Raw genomic sequence first — 25,448 nt, forward strand, 5'->3', positions numbered from 1 at the left:
AATAAGTATTGTTGCAGAAATGTTTGCTGTAAAAAGTGTTAATTTGATATCAAGTTTTGGTATAATGGTTCTCCCCGTAAACCCCCAAATGGGACAGTCTGCTTATTCAATAACAGTAGGTCAGATCTACTTTATTACTTCTCTCTCAAAGCTATTATAATTTATATTAATTTTGGTCTGAACAATGTACCTCTAAACAGGCAGAAAGCACGGGAGGAATTATAAGACAAATTATTTAATATCTGTGAACTTTCGGTTATTATCACATTGCTATTTTGGGATCTTGCTGTGCACAGATTGACTGCCACATTTGCTTACATATCAACAGTGACTATATTTCAAATAATTCATGTCTGAGAAGCACTTTGGGATTTCCTGCAGGTGTAAAAAAAACATTTTGCTGTTATGTTTATGCCACACTTTCATGACAACTTTTTCCACACTAAATTCTTATGTCCACATTTATAATGGAAACTGCCCGTATAAATGGCATGCTGTAATTATACTTTCCTGCTGCTGGAGGCATGGGATTACCTCAGTTTTACACTTCCAACACCTTGGTCTGTTCCCCAAATTCCCATAAGTTTTGCTATTTAGATATAAATAATATAAAAACAAATGATTTATAAAAATATGGACAGCATTTAAAATGGGCATCAGCATTTCCTGTTCAATTAACTCCCCCGCATTCCAATTCTACATCCGCCGAAACCTACAGTTGTGTCTTGACTCCCCATTTGCACAGTAGATCGAGTATTGTAAAATGAGTAATAATAATGTATTTGATTATTATACAATCACTGGAATTTTTTTTGAACAGATGACATGAGTTAGAAGGGCTAAAAGGGGTCATGAAAAGTCATTGGCAAACAGGATTAAAGAAAATCCCAAGGCCTTTTATACATATATAAAGAGCAAGAGGGTAACCAGGGAAAGGGTTGGCCCACTCAAGGACAGAGATGGGAATCTATGCGTGGAGCCAGAGGAAATGGGTGAGGTGCTAAATGAGTACTTTGCATCAGTATTCACCAAGGAGAAGGCTTTGGTGGATGATGAGCCGAGGGAAGGGAGTGCAGATAGTCTCAGTCATCTCATTATCAAAAAGGAGGAGGTGTTGGGTGTCTTGCAAAGCATTAAGGTAGATAATTCCCCAGGGCCTAATGGGATCTACCCCAGAATACTGAGGGAGGCAAGGGAAGAAATTGCTGGGGCCTTGACAGAAATCTTTGCATCCTCATTGGCTACAGGTGAGGTCCCAGAGGACTGGAGAATAGCCAATGTTGTTCCTTTGTTTAAGAAGGGTGGTAAGGATAATCCAGGAAATTATAGGCTGGTGAGCCTTACGTCAGTGGTAGGGAAACTATTAGAGAGGGTTCTTTGGGACAGGATTTACTCCCATTTGGAAACAAACAAACTTATTAGCGAGAGACAGCATGGTTTTGTGAAGGGGAGGTCATGTCTCACTAATTTGATTGAGTTTTTTGAGGAAGTGACGAAGATGATTGATGAAGGAAGGGCGGTGGATGTTGTCCATATGGACTTTAGTAAAGCCTTTGACAAGGTCCCGCATAGCAGACAGGTGCAAAAGGTGAAGTCACACGGGATCAGAGGGGAGCTGGCAAGATGGATACAGAACTGGCTCAGTCACAGAAGACAGAGGGTAACAGTGGATGGATGTTTTTCTGAATGGAGGGTTGTGACTAGTGGTGTTCCGCAGGGATCAGTGTTGGGACCTTTGCTGTTTGTAGTATATATAAATGATTTGGAGGAAAATGTAGCTGGTCTGATTAGTAAGTTTGCGGACGACACAAAGGTTGGTGGAGTTACGGATAATGATGAGGATTATCAGAGGATACAGCAGGATATAGATCGGTTGGAGACTTGGGCGGAGAAAGGGCAGATGGAGTTTAATCTGGACAAATGTGAAGTAATGCATTTTGGAAGGTCTAATGCAGGTGGGAGGTATACAGTAAATGGCAGAACCCTTAGGAGTATTGACAGGCAGAGAGATCTGGGCGTACAGGTCGACTGATCACTGAAAGTGGCAATGCAGGTGGATAAGGTAGTCATGAAGGCATACGGCATGCTTGCCTTCATCGGTCGGGGCATACAGTATAAAAATTGGCTAGTCATGCTGCAGCTGTACAGAACCTTAGTTAGGCCACACTTAGAATATTGCGTGCAATTCTGGTCGCCACACTACCAGAAGGACGTGGAGGCTTTGGAGAGGTAACAGAGGAGGTTTACCAGGATGTTGCCTGGTCTGGAGGGCATTAGCTATGAGGAGAGGTTGGAAAAACTCGGATTGTTTTCACTGGAACGACGGAGGTGGAGGGGCGACATGATAGAGGTTTACAAAGTTATGAGCGGCATGGACAGAGTGGATAGTCAGAAGCTTTTTCCCAGGGTGGAAGAGTCAGTTACTAGGGGACATAGGTTTAAGGTGCAAGGGGCAAAGTTTAGAGGGGATGTGCGAGGCAAGATTTTTACACAGAGGGTGGTGAGTGCCTGGAACTTGCTGCCAGGGGAGGTGGTGGAAGCAGATACGATAGCGACATTTAAGAGACATCTTGACAAATATATGAATAGGAAGGGAATAGAGGGATATGGGCCCCGGAAGTGCAGAAGGTGTTAGTTTCGGCAGGCATCAAGATCGGCGCAGGCTTGGAGGGCCGAATGGCGTGTTCCTGTGCTGTACTGTTCTTTGTATGATGCCGCACACACTGACGGATTACTAATATTTTATTACATCAAAACAATAATTGCCCGGAAATCATCGGATCAATATATATCATATTCTAGTGAAAATTGATTCAGCTCTTGTATCGCTGAAATATTCCTGAGATTCAACTCCTGATCAATGCTTATTGCTTTCTTTTCCTCTCCTATGCATATATTCAGCATTTGAAACATTGAGAAGATGATCATTATGTTGACAAGTGATTCACTTGTCCAAAGTTCAAAAAATTGCATTGATACTAAATGCTGAGGATTCACTTCAAATTATTGAAACTATTACATATACATAGAAATGAAATGGATGAAGAAAACTCTGTCTCTTCAGGACTATTTATCATAGGATTTCTTGAGTGCCGGATCCAGTATGATGCAAAGCGCAATAGTTCCTTCAGCCCTTTTCCAAATGTACCTTGTATAAAGAAAGGATAGTAAGCTTCAGCTTAATGAATATGCATTCTTTATTTCAGTAGTGATATGTAAGATTGTTTTTATTTCTGGAGCAGGAACTTGCAGGGTTTGATTTCTGTTCCATTTTGAGTTAACTGTCCTCAGTCAAGGTGATAGTCAAGTGCTGTTGTTAACCTGAATACCCTTGGGCAAGCAAGTGAGAGAGAAGAATAATCAGGCCTGATCATTATTCATTGATCCCAGCTGGAAAGTGTGGTCTTCGGAGCAGAACAGGATTGGCCTCAGTTGTGTTGTGCCCCCCCCAACTACAACAGAATAACCTGCTAACATTCACTATTTGGGCTCACATGAATAAAATCCATTTGGGACAGATAGTAGAGAGGGAATGGTGACTGCAGACTCATGCACGAGGAGAGGAGAGGAGAGGAGAGAAGAAAACTGAGGTAGTGATGATGGGGGGAAATGGTCTAGTGTGATTCATATGAGTAGCATCAGTTCAAATCTCTTGCAATTCACTGCTAATGTAAAAATAATTCCGGTGAGCTCTCTCAAAACCTGGAGTATAAGTTCAAAACTGGACTAGTAGCAACCTCACTTGGTCCTTTCTATTAAAACCAGAAAAAAATCTTACTTTTGTCATTGTAAACATTGGGCTGAAGTTTGCTACCAGGGCTGAAGTCCTGCCGCTGGGACAAAAAGTGGGACCTGACCCCTTGCCAGTGGGTGGTGGGACCCTGGGCACCATTTTACTGGCGGCAGCCAATTAAGAGGTCGTCGCAGGGACTGCTATCCAAAGTAGGGCGGCAGTCTGCCTCCCAGAGCTGCAGGTCCAATCAGAGGGCCAGCAGTATTGCAGCCTCAGCAACATAACCACGTGGCCACTGCCGCCAGGGAGACCCCTCCTTGGCCATGGAATGGCCAAAAAGACGTCCCCCAACACCCCAGGAACCTGCTGGGAGGCCATCAGGGTTTAACTGGCAAGCTCCCCACGGGCAATGGCCTCTCTCAATGCCTTCTGCTGTTATTTTACCAGGTCTTCCCACCTCCCAGCCCATCTCCAAAGCACTGGTAAATTCCAGCCATTGTTTCTATTGTACTCAGTGTTACTCTAAAAATATAATGTTATAGTTTGATCTTGTAAATAGGAAGGTGCAGGTCATAATAGAACCAGTAGCAGTCCAGTTGAGAGGGATCATTTCATCCCGAGGTGCTAGTGTGAATCTATTGATATTACAGAGTCAGTTGTCTTCAGCTTATATAATATAAAAACAAGAAATGCTGGAACCACTCAGCAAGTCTGGCAGCATCTGTGGAAAGAGAAGCAGAGTTAACGTTTCGGGTCAGTGACCCTTCATCGGGAGTTCCGATGAAGGGTCACTGACCCGAAACGTTAACTCTGCTTCTCTTTCCACAGATGCTGCCAGACCTGCTGAGTGGTTCCAGCATTTCTTGTTTTTATTTCAGATTTCCAGCATCCGCAGTATTTTGCTTTTATTTTTGTCTTCAGCTTATACACTTACTTAGTCTTTAATGGGATGAGAAGGCTGTCTCCTGCAGTCAGGTTAGTAGTTTTGCCATCCATCACTATAACCGATGCACCCTCCTGAAAAAGAGGACACATTGATAAAAAGTCTTGAAGTAGTTATGGGCTGAGGTCAGGACTGTGCTTGGTTGTGATCTGCCCTAGATATTGAATACCCAGGTGGCACTTGTGGGTGTGTGAGGTTCTGGTCTCCTAATTCAATCTCTGCTAAATTAAGCAACTGTACACAAAATGCAGTGAAGTGATTGGGAACGGCATGAAATCACTCCAATTTACTCAAGCAAATTCTTCACGACTGGAGTTGCTGAAGAAACAGGCCGCCTAAAAATTCATGAGACTGTAGAACAAGAGGGCCCTCAGATGGTCAAAGTGAGAATTACAGACCACAATATTACAGTGAATGTAGTAGGCGTGCGAGCAGACTTCAGAGACACATATCCAGGACACAATATATTTTAATATTACAGTATTTTTCATTAGCTTAAATTTCCGACCACCATGTAAACCTTTGCATCGGTGGAGTGACACTCATCACCATGTCATAACTTGGTCCCTTCCCCTACTCATCCGGCACCTTCTCCTCCTTCAAGCACTTAGCATGTTGAATCTCCTCACCTCCTTTAAAATCCTTATTGTTTACCACCTCCCAAGCCTCACACAGAGTCTCTCACTGAGATACCCTCCCTCAGCCTCTGCACTCAACAACTCCTCATCCTCAGTGATCACAATCTCCATCTCAGTTCACCTTGCCTCCGCTTCTGTTCTCCCTCAAATTGGCCCTCCATTTAAACTCTCCTACCCAACTCCATAGCCACCCTCTCGATCATACCATTTCTCTTGGTCTTTCTACTCCATTTGTCCTGATCACTGATAAAAGAACATTTGACCACTTCCTTGTAACCCTCATCACACACAAGCTTTACACATTAGCTCTTTTACAAACCCCATTCCTTCTATTGTGATGGAACAAATGATGTGAAATGCATTGGATGATGTATATCAATCATGTGAATATCATTTCAGTAACCTGTCTCTAGATGCAGAAATCAACAAGCGCATGGGTAAGGCTTCCACTGCTATGTTCAGACTGGCCAAGAGAGTGTGGGAAAATGGCGCACTGACACGGAACACAAAAGTCCGAGTGTATCAGGCCTGTGTCCTCAGTACCTTGCTCTACGGCAGCGAGGCCTGGACAACGTATGCCAGCCAAGAGCGACGTCTCAATTCATTCCATCTTCGCTGCCTTCGGAGAATACTTGGCATCAGGTGGCAGGACTATATCTCCAACACAGAAGTCCTTGAAGCGGCCAACATCCCCAGCTTATACACACTACTGAGTCAGCGGCGCTTGAGATGGCTTGGCCATGTGAGCCGCATGGAAGATGGCAGGATCCCCAAAGACACATTGTACAGCGAGCTCGCCACTGGTATCAGACCCACCGGCCGTCCATGTCTCCGTTATAAAGACGTCTGCAAACGCGACATGAAATCGTGTGACATTGATCACAAGTCGTGGGAGTCAGTTGCCAGCATTCGCCAGAGCTGGCGGGCAGCCATAAAGACAGGGCTAAATTGTGGCGAGTCGAAGAGACTTAGTAGTTGGCAGGAAAAAAGACAGAGGCGCAAGGGGAGAGCCAACTGTGCAACAGCCCCAACAAACAAATTTCTCTGCAGCACCTGTGGAAGAGCCTGTCACTCCAGAATTGGCCTTTATAGCCACTCCAGGCGCTGCTTCACAAACCACTGACCACCTCCAGGCGCGTATCCATTGTCTCTCGAGATAAGGAGGCCCAAAAGAAAAAGAAGAATATCATTTCACTATACTCAGCCAGATATGAGCAATGTAGTGTAGGCCATTAGTGGAAAGTCCATTGAAAGGGGAAATGGAAGGAAAGCAGCTGTGTTTAATTTTCTGCCTTGCCTGGCCTAGTTTTCCCCAGACATCAATGGAGGAAGGGCGACAGATCCCTGATATAATCTCCTTTCAGGTGACATAATGGGCAACAATGGATTATTTTATTTGGGATGTTTTAAAACAAACTTACTACAACGAGTAAATAAAAACTGCACGTCCTAAAAAAAATCTGAAAAATAATTAATGAACACTATAGAAATTGAAAAGACTAAAATAGTGTGTAAAATTGACTGTAAACATAGAAGAAAAAACAAATGCAAAGTCTGTTTGTCTTTAAAACAGCTCCATTGCCCATGGAGCTTTCCTTCACCCTATTCAAACTGTTCTCTGACGGCAAAAAAATCATAATCTCAAGGGCAAAACTTGGCAAGTTATGCCAGATATTTATTTAAACATTCCAGGTCTTTTCTGAGGACTTGACTTGAAAGGTGCACGGGAGCACACAAAATGATACCAAATGGAAAATTGTGGGTGTAAGGAATTGGGCAAAAATATGCCTAAGGCCTGCTCGCCCAATTTTCCCATCCCTATGCTCTGTGCTGTGTGTGCAGGGCTGATGGAGACATGAGCCTTAACTTTAGAAAGTCATGGCCTACACAACAGCAATTTTGTTCAGTCTGGACCATGTGATGCCAGCAATTTTTGAACTGTTTATACCATTGCCATCTGGACAAAAATACATTTTTTTAGTGATAAGTACCTCTGCATTATTTTATCCGTCAACTATGAGGAAAAATTAAACCTTATATTAAAAACATATGGGAGAACTAAAAGCTAGATCTGATTCATGCGTCAGAGTGTCAGCAAAATATTACAGGATAAATATTAAAATCTCTCACCAGCTGCCATATCCAGGTGTCTACACTCTCCTTTCCCTCGCTCTCTCCAGTTGCATAGACTGCCGTCTGTCAGAACAACACAAACAGGCACTACACAGTTAACAAGCATACACTGAAGGATAATATGAATAAAACATGTTATTACTTTAAATTCCAAAGACAGATATGTGTTTATTGGAACCAAGCTCAACCAAGTTGCAACAGAATCAAACTAATTCTTTTACCTTGGTTTCAAATTGGTCACCAAACATGTCCACAATCTGCTTCACTTTAATATGCTGACTGTGCTGGTGGAACCAGTCTTGCAGTGAAAATGGCTCCATAACAGTACTGACAGTATTTATACGAAATGGAATTTGTCTCTGTAATTTGTCTGTGAATCAAGCAGGCCATAAAATCAAGGTTAATGTTGTTCATTCCAATGTCTCAGACAACAGTTAAATATCACGTAACTATAACCAGAGCAGTAGGACAGCAAGTGAAATAAATGAGGGGGAACTAGTAAATAAGGCCAGTAAGACTAAGAGGAAGAGCAGGCAGGGAGATGTTGCTGAGCACAGCGGGACTGGTGGTCTGAAGTGCACTTGTTTCAATGCGGGAAGTATAACAGGTAAGGCAGATGAACTTAGAGCTTGGATTAGTACTTGGAACTATGATGTTGTTGCTATTACAGAGACTTGGTTGAGGGAAGGACAGGACTGGCAGCTAAATGTTCCGGGATTTAGAAGCTTCAGGCGGGATAGAGGAGGATGTAAAAGGAGTGGGGGAGTTGCATTAGTGGTTAAGGAGAATATCACAGCTGTATTGCGGGAGGACACCTCAGAGGGGTCATGCAGCGAGGCAATATGGGTGGAGCTCAGGAATAGGAAGGGTGCAGTCACGATGTTGGGGGTTTTCTACAGGCCTCCCAACAGCCAGCGGGAGGTAGAGGAGCAGATATGTAGACAGATTTTGGAACGATGTAAAGGTAACAGCGTTGTAGTGGTGGGTGATTTTAACTTCCCCTATATTGACTGGGACTCACTTAGTGCTAGGGGCTTGGGTGGGGCAGAATTTGTAAGGAGTATCCAGGAGGGCTTCTTGAAACAATATGTAGATAGTCCAACTAGGGATGGGGCCATACTGGACCTGGTATTGGGGAATGAGCCTGGCCAGGTGGTCGAATTTTCAGTAGGGGAGCATAATTCCATAAGTTTTAAGGTACTTGTGGATAAGGATAAGAGTAGTGAAGGTGCTAAATTGGGGGAAGGATAATTATAACAATATTAGGCAGGAACTGAAGAATTTAGATTGGGGGCGGCTGTTTGAGGGTAAATCAACATCTGACATGTGGGAGTCTTTCAAACGTCAGTTGATTAGAATCCAGGACCGGCATGTTCCTGTGAGGAAGAAGGATAAGTTTGGCAAGTTTTGGGAACCTTGGATAACGCGGGATATTGTGAGCCTAGTCAAAAAGAAAAAGGAAGCATTCGTAAGGGCTGGAAGGCTAGGAACAGACGAATCCCTTGAGGAATATAAAGACAGTAGGAAGGAACTTAAGCAAGGAGTCAGGAGGGCTAAAAGGGGTCATGAAAAGTCATTGGCAAACAGGATTAAGGAAAATCCCAAGGCTTTTTATACGTATATAAAGAGCAAGAGGGTAACTAGGGAAAGGGTTGGCCCACTCAAGGACAGAGAAGGGAATCTATGTGTGGAGCCAGAGGAAATGGGCGAGGTACTAAATGAGTATTTGCATCAGTATTCACCAAAGAGAAGGACTTGGTGGATGATGAGCCTAGGGAAGGGAGTGTAGATAGTCTCAGTCATCTCATTATCAAAAAGGAGGAGGTGTTGGGTGTCTTGCAAAGCATTAAGGTAGATAAGTCCCCAGGGCCTGATGAGATCTACCCCAGAATACTGAGGGAGGCTAGGGAAGAAATTGCTGGGGCCTTGATAGAACTCTTTGCATCCTCATTGGCTACAGGTGAGGTCCCAGAGGACTGGAGAATAGCCAATGTTGTTCCTTTGTTTAAGAAGGGTAGCAAGGATAATCCAGGAAATTATAGGCTGGTGAGCCTTACGTCAGTGGCAGGGAAATTATTAGAGAGGATTCTTCGGGACAGGATTTACTCCCATTTGGAAACAAATGAACTTATTAGCGAGAGGCAGCATGGTTTTGTGAAGGGCAGGTCGTGTCTCACTAATTTGATTGAGTTTTTTGAGGAAGTGACGAAGATGATTGGTGAAGGGCGGGCAGTGGATGTTATCTGTATGGACTTCAATAAAGCCTTTGACAAGGTCCCTCATGGCAGACTGGTTCAAAAGGTGAAGTCACACGGGATCAGAGGTGAGCTGGCAAGATGGATACAGAACTGGCTCGGTCATAGAAGACAGAGGGTAGCAGTGGAAGGGTGCTTTTCTGAATGGAAGGATGTGACTAGTGGTGTTCTGCAGGGATCAGTGCTGGGACCTTTGCTGTTTGTAGTATATATAAATGATTTGGAGGAAAATGTAGCTGGTCTGATTAGTAAGTTTGCAGACGACACAAAGGTTGGTGGAGTTGTGGATAGTGATGAGGATTGTGAGAGGATACAGCAGGATATAGATCGGTTGGAGACTTGGGCGGAGAAATGGCAGATGGGGTTTAATCCGAACAAATGTGAAGTAATGCATTTTGGAAGGTCTAATGCAGGTGGGAGGTATACAGTAAGTGGCAGAACCCTTAGGAGTATTGACAGGCAGAGAGACCTGGGTGTACAGGTCCACAGGTCACTGAAAGTGGCAACGCAGGTAGATAAGGTAGTCAAGAAGGCATACGGCATGCTTGCCTTCATCGGTCGGGGTATACAGTATAAAAATTGGCTAGTCATGCTGCAGCTGTACAGCACTTTAGTTAGGCCACACTTAGAATATTGCGTGCAATTCTGGTTGCCACACTACCAGAAGGACGTGGACGCTTTAAAGAGGGTACAGAAGAGGTTGCCTGGTCTGGAGGGCATTAGCTATGAGGAGAGGTTGGATAAACTCGGATTGTTTTCACTGGAACGACGGAGGTGGAAGAGCGACATGATAGAGGTTTACTAAGTTATGAGTGGCAAGGACAGAGTGGATAGTCATGAATAGGATGGGAATAGAGGGATACGGTCCCCGGAAGTGCGGAAGCTTTTAGTTTAGGCAGGCATCAAGATCAGCGCAGGCTTGGAGGGCCGAATGGCCTGTTCCTGTGCTGTACTGTTCTTTGTTCTTTATATAATGTTGTGACAGAGAGCTTTCACTCCACATCTTGACCCAGGAGTGTTTAGTGGTGTTGCTAAATGTGACAATTAGGGAGGCTGTTGTATTCTCCATTAATGGCATTAGAGTGCTGAGCATAAACTTTCAGATAAAAATTCAGATTAAAAAATGTAAAAGTCAAATATTATCAACAGCATAGATTTGAATTATTTGGATACTTGTTGTACCTGGATTAGGTTTCCCCATTTTATATTCTTCAGAGCTGAAAAATCTGAAAGATGAAGGGCAGATATTTTCAACTAATTTGCAGCAGTATTGACTATGCTGATGAGGACAAGATGAAGTAAGGTGGAAGATGTACCATGTGGTGAACCAACACTGGCAGACAGTACCTGTTGGGCTGAATGGCCTGTTTCTGTGCTGTAACTATGATGTAATTCTAATGAAATATATTACTCAGCAATTACAGGCACACTACTGTAATATTACAGGCATACCTCAAAATGAGGTGTCAACCTGGTGAAGCTACAACACAGGACTATCTGCGTGCCAAACTGCGTAAGCAGCATGCGATAGACAGAGCCTTGCGATCCCATAACCAATGGATCAGATCTAAGCTCTGCAGTCCTGCCACATCCAGCCGTGAATGGTGGTGGACAATTAAACAATTAACTGGAGGAGGTGGCTCCACAAATAACCTCATCCTCAATGATGGGGGAGCCCAGCACATCAGTGTGAAAGATAAGGCTGAAGCATTTGCAACAATCTTCAGCCAGAAGTGCCAAGTTGATGATCCATCTTGGCCTCCTCCTGAAGTCCCCAGCATTACAGATGCCAGACTTCAGCCAATTCGATTCACTCCGCATGATATCAAGAAACGACTGAAGGCACTGGATACTGCAAATGTTTTGGGTCCTGACAATATTCCGGCAATAGTACTGAAGACCTGTGCTCCAGAACTTGCCGCTCCCCTAGCCAAGCTGTTCCAGTATAGCTACAACACTGGCATCTACCCGGCAATGTGGAAAATTGCCCAGGTATGTCCTGTACACAAAAGGCAGGACAAGTCCAACCTGATCAATTACCGCCTCATCAGCCTACTCTCAATCATCAGTAAAGTGATGGAAGGTGTCATCAACAGTGCCATCAAGCGGCACATGCTTAGCAATAACCAGCTCAGTGACGCTCAGTTTGGGTTCCGCCAGGGCCACTCAGCTCCTGACCTCATTACAGCCTTGGTTCAAACATGGACAAAAGAGCTGAACTCAAGAGGTGAGGTGAGAGTGACTGCCCTTGACATCAAGGCAGCATTGGACCATGTATGGCATCAAGGAGCCCTAGCAAAACTGAGGTCAATGGGAATCGGGGGAAAACCCTCCGCTGGCTGGAGTCATACCTAGCACAAAGGAAGATGGTTGTGGTTGTTGGAGGTCAATCACCTGAACTCCAGGACATCACTGCAGGAATTCCTCAGGATAGTGTCCTAGGCCCAACCATCTTCAGCTGCTTCATCAATGACCTTCCTTCAATCATCGGGTCAGAAGTGGGGATGTTCGCTGATGATTGCACAATGTTCAGCACCATTCATGACTCCTCAGATACTGAAGCAGTCCGTGTAGAAATGCAGCAAGACCTGGACAATATCCAGGCTTGGGCTGATAAGTGGCAAGTAACATTCGCGCCACACAAGTGCCATCTCCAACAAGAGAGAAACTAACCATCTCCCCTTGACATTCAACAGCATTACCATCGCTGAATTCCCCCACTATAAACATCCTAGGGGCTAGCATTGACCAGAAACTGAACTGGAGTAGCCATATAAATACCGTGGCTACAAGAGCAGGTCAGAGGCTAGGAATCCTGAGGTGAGTAACTCACCTCCTGTCCACCATCTACAAGGCACAAGTCAGGAGTGTGATGGAATACTCTCCACTTGCCTGGATGGGTGCAGCTCCAACAACACTCAAGAAGCTCGACACCATCCAGGACAAATCAGCCCGCTTGATTAGCACCCCATCTACAAACATTCACTCCCTTCACCACCGACGCACAGTGGCAGCAGTGTGTACCATCTACAAGATGCACAGCAGCAATGCACCAAGGCTCCTTAGATAGCACCTTCCAAACCCGCAACCTCTACCAACTAGAAGGACAAGGGCAGAAAATGCATGGGAACACCACCACCTGCAAGTTCCCGTCCAAGTCACACACCATCCTGACTTGGAACTATATCACCATTCCTTCACTGTCGCTGGGTCAAAATCCTGGAACTCCCTTCCTAACAGCATTGTGGATATACCTACCCCAAATGGACTGCAGCGGTTCAAGAAGGCAGCTCACCACCACCTTCTCAAGGGCAATTAGGGATGGGCAATAAATGCTGACCTGGCCAGCGACACCCACATCCCATGAATGAATAAAATAAAACATTACTTGAAATTCAAAAGGAAAATAGGCAATTGTACATGGGGTAATATCAACAACTGTAATGGAGGTAATGGAGGTAACGCCAAAAGACATAATAGAGAAAAGCTCAATGAAGAGTCCATTTTAGGAATAAAACAGTTTCACTCTGAATCTCAAAGCTGTTTACAAGGAACTGATGTGTATTTATTTGTGCTGTTAATGCTAGAGTTCAGATACTAATTAATCTGCAAAGTTAAAGTACTCTGTCAGGGCATTCATTATTTTTTGAAATAAAACAAAAAGTGCTGGAATTACTCAGCAGGTCCGACAGCATCAGTGGAGAGAGAAGCAAAGTTAAGGTTTCAGGTCTGTGACCTTCCATCAGAACTGGCAAAGGTTAGACAAGAGTTAGGTTTTAAGCAAGTGAGTGGGAGGGGTGGGGGAGAGAACAAAGGGGAAGGTGTTTGATAGGGCAGAGGGCAGGAGAGATTAAATAACAAAGCTGTCCTGGGACAAAGGCAAAGAATGTGTTAATGCTTGTGGTGAAAGAAAAAGCATTAGTCCAGAGAGAGTGTTAATAGCAGAATAATGAGCAGCTCTGACTGCATGAAAAGCAGGCACATGGTGAAAAAATAAAATTTAAAAAAAGGCCAGTCATGCTCTGAAGTTATTGAACTCAATGTTCAGTCCGCAAGTCTGTAGAGTGTCTAATCGAAAGGTCAGGTTCTGCTCCTCGAACTTGCGTTGATGTTCATTGGAACACTACAGCAGGCCAAAGACAGAAATGTTGACAACCAGAAGCTCGGGTCATGCTTTCGGACTGAACAGAGGTGTTCCGCAATGCGGTCACCCAATCTACATTTGGTCTTCCCAATGTAGAGGAGACCACATTGTGAGCAGCAAATATAGTATACTAAATTGAAAGGAGTACAAGTAAATCGCTGCTTCACCTGAAAGGAGTGTTTGGGGCCTTGGATAGTGAGGATAAGGGAGGTAAAAGGTCAGGTATTACACCTCCTGCGATTGCATGGGAAGGTGCCGTGGGAAGAGCATGAGGTATCAGGATTAATGGAGGAGTGGACCAGGGTGTCGCAGAGGGAACGATTCCTTTGAAATGCTGACAGGGGAGGGGAGGGGAAGATGTGTTTGGTGGTGGCATCACATTGGAGGTGGCGGAAAGGGCAGAGGATGATCCTTTGGATGTGAAGGCTGATGGGGTGGAAAGTGAGGACAAGGGGAACCCTGTCGCGGCTCTGGGAGGGAGGGGGAAGGGGTGAGGTCAGAAATGGGGGCCGGACATGTTTGAAAGCCCTGTCAACCACAGTGAGGGAGAATCCTCGGTTGAGGAAAAAGGAAGACATATCATGTGCTGTTGTGGAAGGTTGCATCATTAGAGCAGATGCATCGGAGATGGAGAAACTGGGAGAATGGAATGGAGATCTTACAGGACTCCAGGGTGTGAAGAAGTGTAGTCAAGGTAGCTGTGGGAGTCGGTGGGCTTATAGTGAATATTAATGGACAGCCTATCCCCAGAGATGGAGACAGAGAAGTCGAGGAAGGGAAGGGATGTGTCGGAGATGGACCATGTAAAGGTGAGAGAAGGGTGGAAATTGGAAGCAAAGTTGATAAAGTTTTCAATTTCGGGGCGGAGCAGGAAACGGCACTGATATAGTCATCTATATACCGGAAAAGGAGTTGGGAGAGGGGACCTGAGTAGGGCTGGAACAAGGAATTTCGACATATCCCACAAAAAGACAGGTATAACTAGGACCCATGCAGGTACCCATAGCAACACCTTTTACTTGAAGGAAGTGAGTGGAGTTGAAGGAGAAGTTGTTCAATGTGTTATTTTTTGAAAGCTTTTTATTTACTGGAATTATATTTTTGACAAAAGGAGAAAGGTTACACTATACTTCTACAACAAGTTTCAACTTTAGGACCAGATACAATCTCAGGGCCAGAGTTCAGTGTATTACATTGGAGTTGTATTGACTGATCAACTCTCCAGTATTTGACAGGAGTCTCAAATATGAGAGATTGTGAAAGCTGTCATATGTCCAGTGAGCCAGCGAATGCTCAGATGGCAGAGATGTTGCAGCATCTATCAGGATAGTGAAAGCCATCTATTGAAACCTTGCTCAGAGTTCTGAGGGTGCTTTGTGCAACAATTGAACTACAAGGTCAGTGTGAAACTGTTGCACTTCACACTAACAGAGCAATTATAGTGTAAATACAGCCTGAATCCAATGTCACTACACAACCTGACATTGGAACTAAGTAGTGATTTTCTGTATAGATGAAGTCTAACACCACTTTGCTCTGGAGTCAGTTTTGGATGACTTATTCTGCCTTGTGTTGGTGAGAAGTTGAAACAGCCTCACACTAGTGCTAAATTTGTAGTGTAAGTGCACCCTTAGGGAGTTTTATTGTTTTTTTATTCATTCATAGAATATGGGTGAAGCTGGGAAGGCCAACATTTGTCGCCCATCCCTAATTGCCCTTGAGAAGATATTGGTTCTTGAACTGCTGTAGTCTACATAGTGAAGATACACCTGATGCTGATGGGGAGGGGGTTCCAGGATTTTGATCCAGCGATGCTGAAGGAACAGCGATATATTTCCAAGTCAGCATGGTGTGTAACTTGGAGGGGAACTTAGAGGTGGTGGTGTTCCCATGCACCTGATGCCCTTATCTTTCTAGGTAGGAGAGACTGTGGGTTTGGGAGGTGCTGTTGAAGTAGCCTTGGCAAGTTTTTGCAGTGCATCTTGTAGATTGTACACACTGCAGCCACAGGGCACTGATGGTGGAGGAAGTGAATGTTGAAGGTGGTAAATGGGGTGCCAATCAGGCGGGTTGCTTTGTCCTGGACTGTGTTGAGCTTCTTGAGAGTTAGTGGAGTTTCACTCAAACAGACAAATGGAGATTATTGCATTTCACTCCTGACTTTTGCCTTAGAGATGATGGACAAGCTTTGGGGAAGTTAGGAGGTGAGTCACTTACTGCAGTATTCCCAGCAACTCCAGTCAGCAGCAGAACCTTGTAACATTTTCCCATCAAGGTCAAACTGATAAATGAGTTATGTGTGCAAGGCACCGAATAGCAGACAGCGTTAGTAGGCTGACACTCCATTGAGGAGTCAATGCTTTCAGGAAGGAAGAGGGTGAATAAAAAACTTGAGAATAACTATTTTAAAGAAAAAAGGGAAAGAAACTTTAACATTGACTCATGGTCTAATCTACATTCAGCCACAAGATGTCTGAACTATGGTTCACAAAATAGAGAACAAAAATCATGTTGTAAATGAGAAATTATTCATTTTTCAACTTATTTGCCAAAATAATGCAAAAACTCTTACTCCTTTATTATGGGTCCAAGCTGGGTGCCCAGGTCCTCACAGTAGAACCATTTTTCAAACAGCACATCAGTGGAATTACCTACATAATATCTGTCAAAAGAAATATAAGTATTAATCTTGTCAGATGCACCTTTTAGAGAAATATCACTGTGCATCACAAAAAATACAACAGCACAATCCTGTTGGAATGACATTCTTAAAAGGGAATTGTCACTACCTAATGGAATACTCAGTTATGCTCAAAGTTACAAAAGAACCTGCTCTGAAATTCTATGATAAAAGCAAAATACTGCGGATGCTGGAAATCTGAAACAAAAACAAGAAATGCTGGAACCACTCAGCAGGTCTGGCAGCATCTGTGAAAAGAGAAGCAAAGTTAACGTTTCGGGTCAGTGACCCTTCATCGGAACTGAAAGTCTATGAACTCTGATATGCTGGCAAATCCTGTACAGGAGGAGTTGATAAAATCTGCTGCAGTATGAATGTTGAAATCTCTTTTTTTCAAATAAATAGAACTATTTCTTTCATTGCCAAGCAACGAAGAAAGATTTCCTCAGCGTGCTAGATATCGCAAAATTATAAACACATTTATAAAGACTGAGTTCTGATTTCACCACACTTAGTGCATGGAGGAAATCTTTGCCCATTGTTCTTCCGAATATTACTTTGAATTTGTTTTCCAATCTACATTCCAGTTTTTCTTTGTGAAACCTAGCCATAGTATGCAGCTCTTCCTCGGCAAGAGGCTGGGCTAGACATTTCTCCCAAACCTATTCCAATGCTACTCTCTAACTTGCCACTATTTAAGGTGTGAGAGCTATGCTCTGATTTCCTGTCGAGCTTGGAATTGTTTATGAATTCACTGTTGACTTCAGCTCCATGCTTTTTAGAATTAGAATTATATTTCCTTTGGAAGGAAGTTCCTTTTCTGATTCCTCCGTTACCAGCTTTCTTGATTCTCTCCCTGTAGCCTTTTAGCCTCCTTTAATCTTTTCATTGAGATCTCTTCCACTGAATAAATGGTAGCCTGAGTTTCTCTATTCTCCTTCTCTATGCTAATCAATCTCCCTCTGAACCTCTGCCACTTGTTTTCTTAGTTCCAACCCCAACATCGTCATCAAAGTTGCTAACTGTGATGGTGCTGTTGTTACACAGTGCAAGGGGTTTTACCAGGCTCAAATGGTACAGAAAAAGTTATGGTAGTGTAGCAGTTATGTTATTGGGCTAGTAATCTTAGAGGCCTGGAGTAACAATATAGTAAAGCATGAGTTCAAATCCTAACACATAATTTAAGAAATTGAAATCAGCTTAAAGCATTTGGAAATAAAATGATTGCCAGTAAAAATGTTCATGAAGCTGTTGGATTGTCATAAAAACCCAACTGGTTCACTACTTAACACAATCTTCTCATTCATTTTTTTTTAAACAGAGGATCCACACATTTTGGCTGTTGCAGCACCTACTTTACCTGAGTGCATCCAGCTCTGTCTTCAGCCTCATCCTCTCAAAAACCAGCCCTATGCTGTCTGCCTGTCGCTGAGGGGAATGAGGTATTCGAGCTGGCAGCAAAAACATCTGGAGTGGGGGTGGGGAAGGAAAGGAATTCATGTTATACCATTTATATATTTAAGAGCTCTACTGACCAAAGATTCTGCATAGAGATACAATGGCAACAGTTAGAAATGAAAAGAAAAAACTGGTGCTGTGAAAAATTATGGATTGCAATTGCAAAAGTCAACATTTATGAATGGGAGTGCTTTGCTTGAAATGAAGTTTTAAAAAAATTACTATGAAGAGAAACTTTAAATGCAGAAAAGGTCACACAAATGCTGCTGCTTGCAGAGTGTTAATCTTACACTATAATGCAAGATCAGCTCATTAGCATACGATCACAGTGCTCCTGACAATATATGACATACTAGAAGGACACTGGCGTTAATGGTAGGATTATCTGGTACTAGTAGCTCTCAAAGGGCTGCTGGTCACCCTTAAATTCTGTCTAACCTGTCTACTGAATCTGGGAGCAAGTGAGGAAGGAAGTTGCTGATCTCAGAGCTGCAAGGTGAGTAGTCACATTTTGGTTTAAGAGTCATCATACAATGTTTCTTAACAGGCCTTCATTGCAAGTTTAGAGGAATATCAGAGGAAGAATGCGTCTCAGTCTGGCAACTATTCCTGTACTTTTCAAAGGACCATGTTTCACCATGGCATTCTACATGACTGCCATAACAACAGCCCTGGGATTCCACAGGGAGCTCCAGCAGAACCACTAGAGAAACAGTGCAGATGGCTGGGTTTAGCAGTTTGACAGGGTTTCCATGGGGATTACAGCAGGAGAATTCCTGTGGATTTTCAGGATCTACGTGGTTGTATTGTGGCCCTCTAAATGCAACAAGTATGAATTACCCTATTCAAACAAGGTTCCTTCATTCTACATGTTCATACTATCAAATAAGGTGGTGCTGAACTGAGTACTTGGGTGGCAAAAACCTTCACTCTTCTTCCTCATGACCTTTGACTCCTTGTGAAGAGAGATTCCCTGGAGATTCTGGGCCTGAAGGAGTGGCAGAGGATGAGGTCAGAGGCCTTCCTCAAATTTAGTGCGAGTATCCTTTGTTTTTCATTCTTTGTCACTTTACTCACTCACTCATTCACTTTTTACATGCAAGCATGCATGACAATGCTCTGGCACAATGCATCAGGATGTCCTGTCATGTAAGCTCTGTTTCAAGAGGGTTCATGCTGCCAACATTCTAGGTACCAAACAGCAGGTGTGGGTTGAACCCAATGACTTCAGAGACTCTCAAGAATCTAGGCTGACACTCCAGTACTGAGAGTACTTTCAGAGTTGCCATCTTTTGCATGAGATGTTAAAACCAAGACCCTGTCAGCTCTCTCAGGTGGATATAAAAGATCCTACACTACTATTTTGAAGAAGAGAAAGGAAGTTATACCCTATGTCCTGGCCAATATTTATCCCTCAATCAACATCACTAAAAAATACCAGATGATCTGCTCATTATCACACTGCTGTTTGTGGAAACTTGCAGTGCACAAATTGTCAGCCATGTTTCCTATATTACAACAACAGTGACTCCACTTCAAAAATACTTCATTGGATGTAAAGCACTTTAGGACATCCCAAGGTTGTGAAAGGCATATAAATGTAAGTTTTTCCCTTTGTGCAGTGCTGCATGACTATCTGACCAAGCTGGAGACCATCGGGGAGAATATGGCTGCATTTTGCCACGGTCGTATGTTCAGACGTAGCATCCACAATCAATACTCTGACTGGGGTTCTAGGGAACTCAGGTTGCAGTCTACAGCAGTCAATATGGTCTGGATTCAACATATTGAAGATTCAGTTTGAAACAGCCATAATGTAACCTCACTACTGCCCAGTGATCCCACATTAATCTCTAGCCATGCTGAAGGGGTTCTCGGCAGCAAGGGAATGACAGAAGATGTATCACCAGTTGCCCCATTCAAATGACAGAAAACAAGCTGACCCAGGCAACCAGTGCAATAATACCCATGCCACCTGAAGTTGCAAGGTCATCTATTAACTCAGCACGAAGAGCTACTGACTATCCTTCATCACTAGACACTGACTTTTGTATGGAAGAACTGAGCTGTGTAAACAAGCAGTAAAGGGTTTTGGCAGACCTATCTTAGAGCAGCACAAACAGTTAAGGAAATTTGGGTTTCTCTGTACTTCAGTGTTGCAGTGAATTTCCTCAAAAATAACAAGAATGCCACTTGTATGTCATAGCCAGGCTGAAGAGTTCTAGCAAATTTCAGGTCAATGTTGGTACCACTGACTACTGCAAAATAAAGGAATCATGACAACTACCAGGATAGCATGTATTAATGGGCATGATTCTCTGCCAAGCTTCACATGCATGTAGCTTAACCCCTTTCTGTTCCCGAAGGAGGTAGCATTCAGTATATGGCCCATATACTCACATGTGTACCATCAACAATATTCTGCGCTTTGAGGAATCCAGGCAGATTGTAAAGTGAAATTCTCTTTTGTGTTGCTGGCTGTTTTCCATGGGTATTTTTATGAAAACACTACCTTCAGCAAACAAGATACATGTCACCAGCATGATGTATTTGTTCAAGGCAAGTTCTGAGGTTTGACAGATTTCTTTTGTTGATGTGTGGAAATATTGAGCATCATGAAAAATTAAGGCAGCAAACACAATCCTGTCCTTGATGTGTTTTCTAGGCCAAGCTGCAGCAGCCTGAACTGTCATGTCACAGCATTCTTGAGAAATTCTATGACATCGTTGGCACCGTGACTTAACTTTTATTGGAAGTGAGGTGGAGTCCTAAGTTGTCAGCTGCTCCAATGCAGGAGCTACCAACTCCCGAAGGTAAGTGCTAAAGATCTGCTCTTTTAGTGCTCTTTGGAGACTAGAAGTGCTGTCCCCCTCAAACCTCACAAAGAAGCTTTTGGCCTCCCCCAGCCCTAATTGCTGCCCCTCCCCACCCCAAGTCCTGATTTGCAGCCACCTCCCAGCCTCCATAACTGCCATATTGCACCCCCTTCCCTTCCTGAGCCCCGTTTTCCAGCTTCCCCCCTCCTGAATGTGAGCCTGGAATTGATGCTTGTTTCTGAGTGCTGGGGAAACATACCCATGGATCTCAGGCTGCAGCCTCCTGCTAATAGTTTTCCCTCCCACCCAATAGCCAGGTTATTAATTTGGCCTGCTGCCAAGTGGGTGCAGCCCAGCCATATTCTAATGAGGCCTAGAGGGCCTCCATGTCCATGTCCTTGCCAGGTTCTTCGGACAATGTTCCGCTGTACCGTCCCAAGCTCTAAGTTAATATTGGGGCCAGGTCCTTGGGCATATCCCAGTATGACCATCTTGGCATGTATATCTGAATACGGAATAATGTTGGCTTTTCTTCAGCATCCATATTGGGCTGAATTTAGTGAGCCCACCGTGAGTCCTGGCTGTGGACCCAGAAATGTGCGCCGTTCCCGCTAGTTACATGGGTGGCTGGCCCACCGCGATCACGTAATGGGGGCAGGATGCGAGATGCCGAATACAGTGTCAGATGACCCTGGAGCAGGCGCCCACCGCCATATTTAAAGGCCTGTCAGCTCTGCTTGCATTGTTTCCTTGCACTCAGTTGCTGCTACCTCTTCACAACTGAAACCTGTGTTGCAGTGACTCTGGACCCCCACCCCCCAGAGGTGGGCCCCCAGGATAGCAGAGGCAAGACACAGAGTTGCCCCATTGTTTTGCGATGCCTCTCTCCAGATACTCCTCCAGGCTGCAAGAGAAAGGTGGGAGCTCCTCTTCCCCAGTGATGGCCAGAAGAGGCCCTCCCGCCTGATCAACCAAGTCTGGATGGAGAAAGCTGAGGAGGTCAGCAGCCATGGGGTCAGACAGGGGTAGAGTGCTGCAAGAGGGTCAACGACCTCCTTCGTTCTGCCAAGTTGAGTGCTCCTCACCTCTTTCCTTTTTAGTAATTGCAAGTGGCTATGCAGGAGGAAGTGGGACATGGGGAGGGAGGCACTACAACGGTGATAGCAGAGGGAATTAGGCATCACCTCAACCTGATAGATGCATGGCTGCATCTCGGCCACAGGCCACCTTCTTTTACAACTCACCCCGATTAACTCCTGAGAGCGGACAGGAGCGTGAGCTAATTGTGATACCCCAGTATGGTTTGAGGGGCTGACACTGGCAGAATTGCCATCTTGATCTCTATGTGAAGCATGAATACCTCCCTCTTTCCACTTTTAGGACAAGAGGGCCCATAAGAGGATGGATATAGCCCGGACCGGAGGAGGTATACCGGATCTTTGGCTTCTCACCATGGCAGAGGAAGAGGCATTAGAATTGGCAGGGACCCAGGGCAGCTGCTCTATATCAGATGGAAAGACCAGAGTCTCTGTGCAAGAGAGTCAGGATTGGCTTCCATCGACATACTGGAGACTCACATCACATATGGTTGGCATGAAGAGATCTGTACAGCCTAACCCACATATGTTTGTGTTCTCTCATGCAGGTTGACGTCCACAGGAGACTCAAACAGAACAGGGACAGCCATCAACCTCTGAGAAGGAGGAGCACTCAGATGATGCACTATCCCATGACTCTCCTGGACCTTCCACCAGCGCAGGTGCCTCCACCTTGGTGGGTTTTCACTTGGCTGTAGAATCAGGGTCACGAGCTGGTGAGAGAACAACACAGCCGAGGCATCCGACAGTCAGAGGACTGTGGTTGTCCAGGCCCATGCTGAGCCCCAGGCTGATGATGAGTCTCTGGTGTCGACAAACAGGGCATGCAGAGAGAGGTAAGGCAACATCTGGCAGAGATGCCAGAGGCAATGTGCAGCCATGAGTGGATGATGGAGGAGTCCATGATTACGAGTGCTACCATGTCCCAGGCATGTGAGCGCATGGCTTTCTCCATCGAGAGGTTGGCGACCCTCATGGAGAGCCAGATCCCACAAATGTGCACAGACTTGCACACCTTGGCCATGAACTTGACGCAGCAGTGGCAAGACGAGAAAAGGATGAGGCGCCTGGAGTCTTCTCCAGCTTCTCGCCCTTCCCTGGTGAGCAGGGAGGTTCAAGTGGACCTTGAAAGGGAGGAGGAGGAGAGGCTGACCACCACAGCTGGAAGCTTCCCTCAGGGAGCTCCGAATGTTGACACCCGCTCCTCTGCCCCTCTGCTAGTGAGCCCAGCTCCAGCAGCTACAACCCCTGAGGAGAATCCTGCACCTGTGCAAGAAAACCTCAGGAAGCCAGGGCCCTCCAGGCCTCAGGCAGCCAGAGGACTGCTGCCGAAGTCATCACAGACCAAGTAGCAGTCTTATCAGCAGCCTTATCAGCAGCCTACCTCCATCCCAGCTGCTATCGCACGGATCAGACCTTGTAGAAGCACTTGAAAACGTATAAAGAAAACCATCTCGAGACACTTGGGGTTTCATGGGTGTTTGAAATTTGACATGTGCTGCATCATATAAAGTTCTTTATTCTAGCAATTAACCTTCATTGTGTAAAAGTGATCATGCATTAATTGTGAGCTGCTGATTTCACCCTTAGTGGAATGCCAATGTAGGCACAGCCCTCATTTGAATATGATCTCTCACCATGGGCACTTGTCCCGAAGAATCCATCCTTGAAGGCGATCGTGGGGTTGGGGGAGGGGGGAGTCTGAAAAGCTATGGCAACTGGGACTGTCAAACTACTTAGGTGTCGTGGCTGCTTCCCAGGAAGTGGGCACACACCTGCAGGAAATGCTTTTGGTGGTCACAGACCAGTTTTTAAAATTTATTCCTGGGATGTGGGCATTGCTGGCCAGGCCAGCATTTATTGCCCATCCTGATTTGCCCTTGAGAAGGTGGTGGTGAGCTGCCTTCTTGAACCGCTGCAGGCCATGTGGGGTAGGTACACCCACGGTGCTGTTGGGAAGGGAGTTCCGGGATATTGACCCAGTGACAGTGAAGGAATGATGATGTAGTTCCAAGTCAGGATCGTGTGTGACCTGGAGGGGAACTTGCAGGTGGTGGTGTTCCGTGCTGCCCTTGTCCTTCTAGGTAGTAGAGGTCAAGCGTTTAGAAGGTGCTGCACAGACCAGTTGAACATTGATGGAATGAAAGCCCTTCCTCTTGATGAAGGTGGCTGGCTGGTCTTTCAGAGCCTTGATGGTCACATGCGTGGAATCTATCACACCTTGCACCTGGGGAAATCCAGTGATGGCCCCGAATCTGATGGCCCTCTCGGCCTGACTATCAGCACCGGTCTGGTAGTGTACATAGTCGCCGGTCCTCTTGAACAGGGCATTGGTCACCTCCTTAATACAGCGGTGCGCTGCTGCCAAGGAAATCCCACACATGTCCCCAATGGATCCATGGAATGATCCAGATGTGTGAAAGTTTAGTGCCATGGTGATCTTCAGGGCCACTGGCATTGGGTGACCCCTGAATCCCATAGGTCGCAGCTTGTCCTGCAGCAGGGTGCATAAGTTGGTGATGGCCTCCCTGGAGCAGCGTAGTCTTTGCTGACAATGCTGCTCGGACATTTGGAGGCAGCTGTTTGGTGTCCAGTACACTCTCTAGTGCAGGTGGACCTTTCTTGGCATGGGTGGCTGCTACTGCTCTTGCCATGGAGCATCAAGGGCAGGCGCAGCTGCCTCCTGGCCCTCTCTCCATTGGAGGCACCGCATCACGCCACAAGGGTCCAAAATGACAGGGTGTATGAGACCCATGCCAGGTGAGCAGTGGACCTCCAGAAAGCTGTCGATGCAGAGACAACTCTACTTCGGCAGCTGCACTTTTACTACTTCTCCTGGCAGAATCCCTGATGTCCCTCAATGCCCATCCTTGCTGATAGCCGACCCTCCATCCAGCAATATGGGCACCCGAACATATCATCCAACAAGCCATCCAAGCCCCCCCCACCCACCTTGTAGACCACCCGAGACCCTGCTCAGCTAGCACTCCCATCCAAGATCCCGACCCCCTTGCAGAGCACCCAAAGACCCAGATCCCCCATGCAGAGCACCCGAGTCCCCAACCCCCACACCTATCCCTTGCAGACTGCACTGCGCTGTAGGCCGACAATGACCTCTGCTCCCCCCTCTTCCCCTATGCAGTGCTGGTCGATACTGCCTACCCATCATGTTTCTGAGGCCTCACCTCGGTGCTGCCAGCTTTTAATGGTCGGGAATCCGAAGGCACGAGAGGGCCGTCGGCTGTCCACTTAATCCCAAGCCCCCCAATGAATCGCAATGAATTAGTTGCAAATGTATTAAAAGTAACTGCTCTTCAATTTAAATTACATGCCCTTCGCGTCGGGCTTTCCTGCTGCTGACTAAATCTAGAATCAACGTCGCAACCCGAGATTTCCGTGTAGTCACTTCCGACGTGAATCTCCAGCTGCCCATGCTACCATTCTTGCTCCAAATGGCCGTACTAAATTTAGCCCCTATTGTGTGCCTCATCTGTTCTCTCTCTTCTTCCTACACAACCTGCAGACAGAGATGGATGATCAGTTGGATATTC

General features: G+C 45.3%; 1 protein-coding gene across 1 annotated transcript in view; it reads right to left on the bottom strand.

Moving 5' to 3' along the window:
* Window positions 1-215: 215 nt before the first annotated feature.
* haao (3-hydroxyanthranilate 3,4-dioxygenase) overlaps window positions 216-25,448 on the bottom strand; it is a 42,279-nt gene continuing 17,046 nt past the window's right edge. The window contains exons 4-10 of the mRNA XM_068045159.1: window positions 17,887-17,993; window positions 16,419-16,508; window positions 10,885-10,928; window positions 7,669-7,817; window positions 7,445-7,510; window positions 4,668-4,750; window positions 216-3,148 (exon numbers count right to left, since the gene is read on the bottom strand). Coding sequence (XP_067901260.1) covers window positions 3,067-3,148; window positions 4,668-4,750; window positions 7,445-7,510; window positions 7,669-7,817; window positions 10,885-10,928; window positions 16,419-16,508; window positions 17,887-17,993 — 621 coding nt within the window. The 3' untranslated portion in view covers window positions 216-3,066. The remainder of the gene's footprint in view (window positions 3,149-4,667; window positions 4,751-7,444; window positions 7,511-7,668; window positions 7,818-10,884; window positions 10,929-16,418; window positions 16,509-17,886; window positions 17,994-25,448) is intronic.

Source organism: Heterodontus francisci, chromosome 13 (genome assembly GCF_036365525.1).
Source record: "Heterodontus francisci isolate sHetFra1 chromosome 13, sHetFra1.hap1, whole genome shotgun sequence".
NCBI lineage: Eukaryota > Metazoa > Chordata > Chondrichthyes > Heterodontiformes > Heterodontidae > Heterodontus > Heterodontus francisci.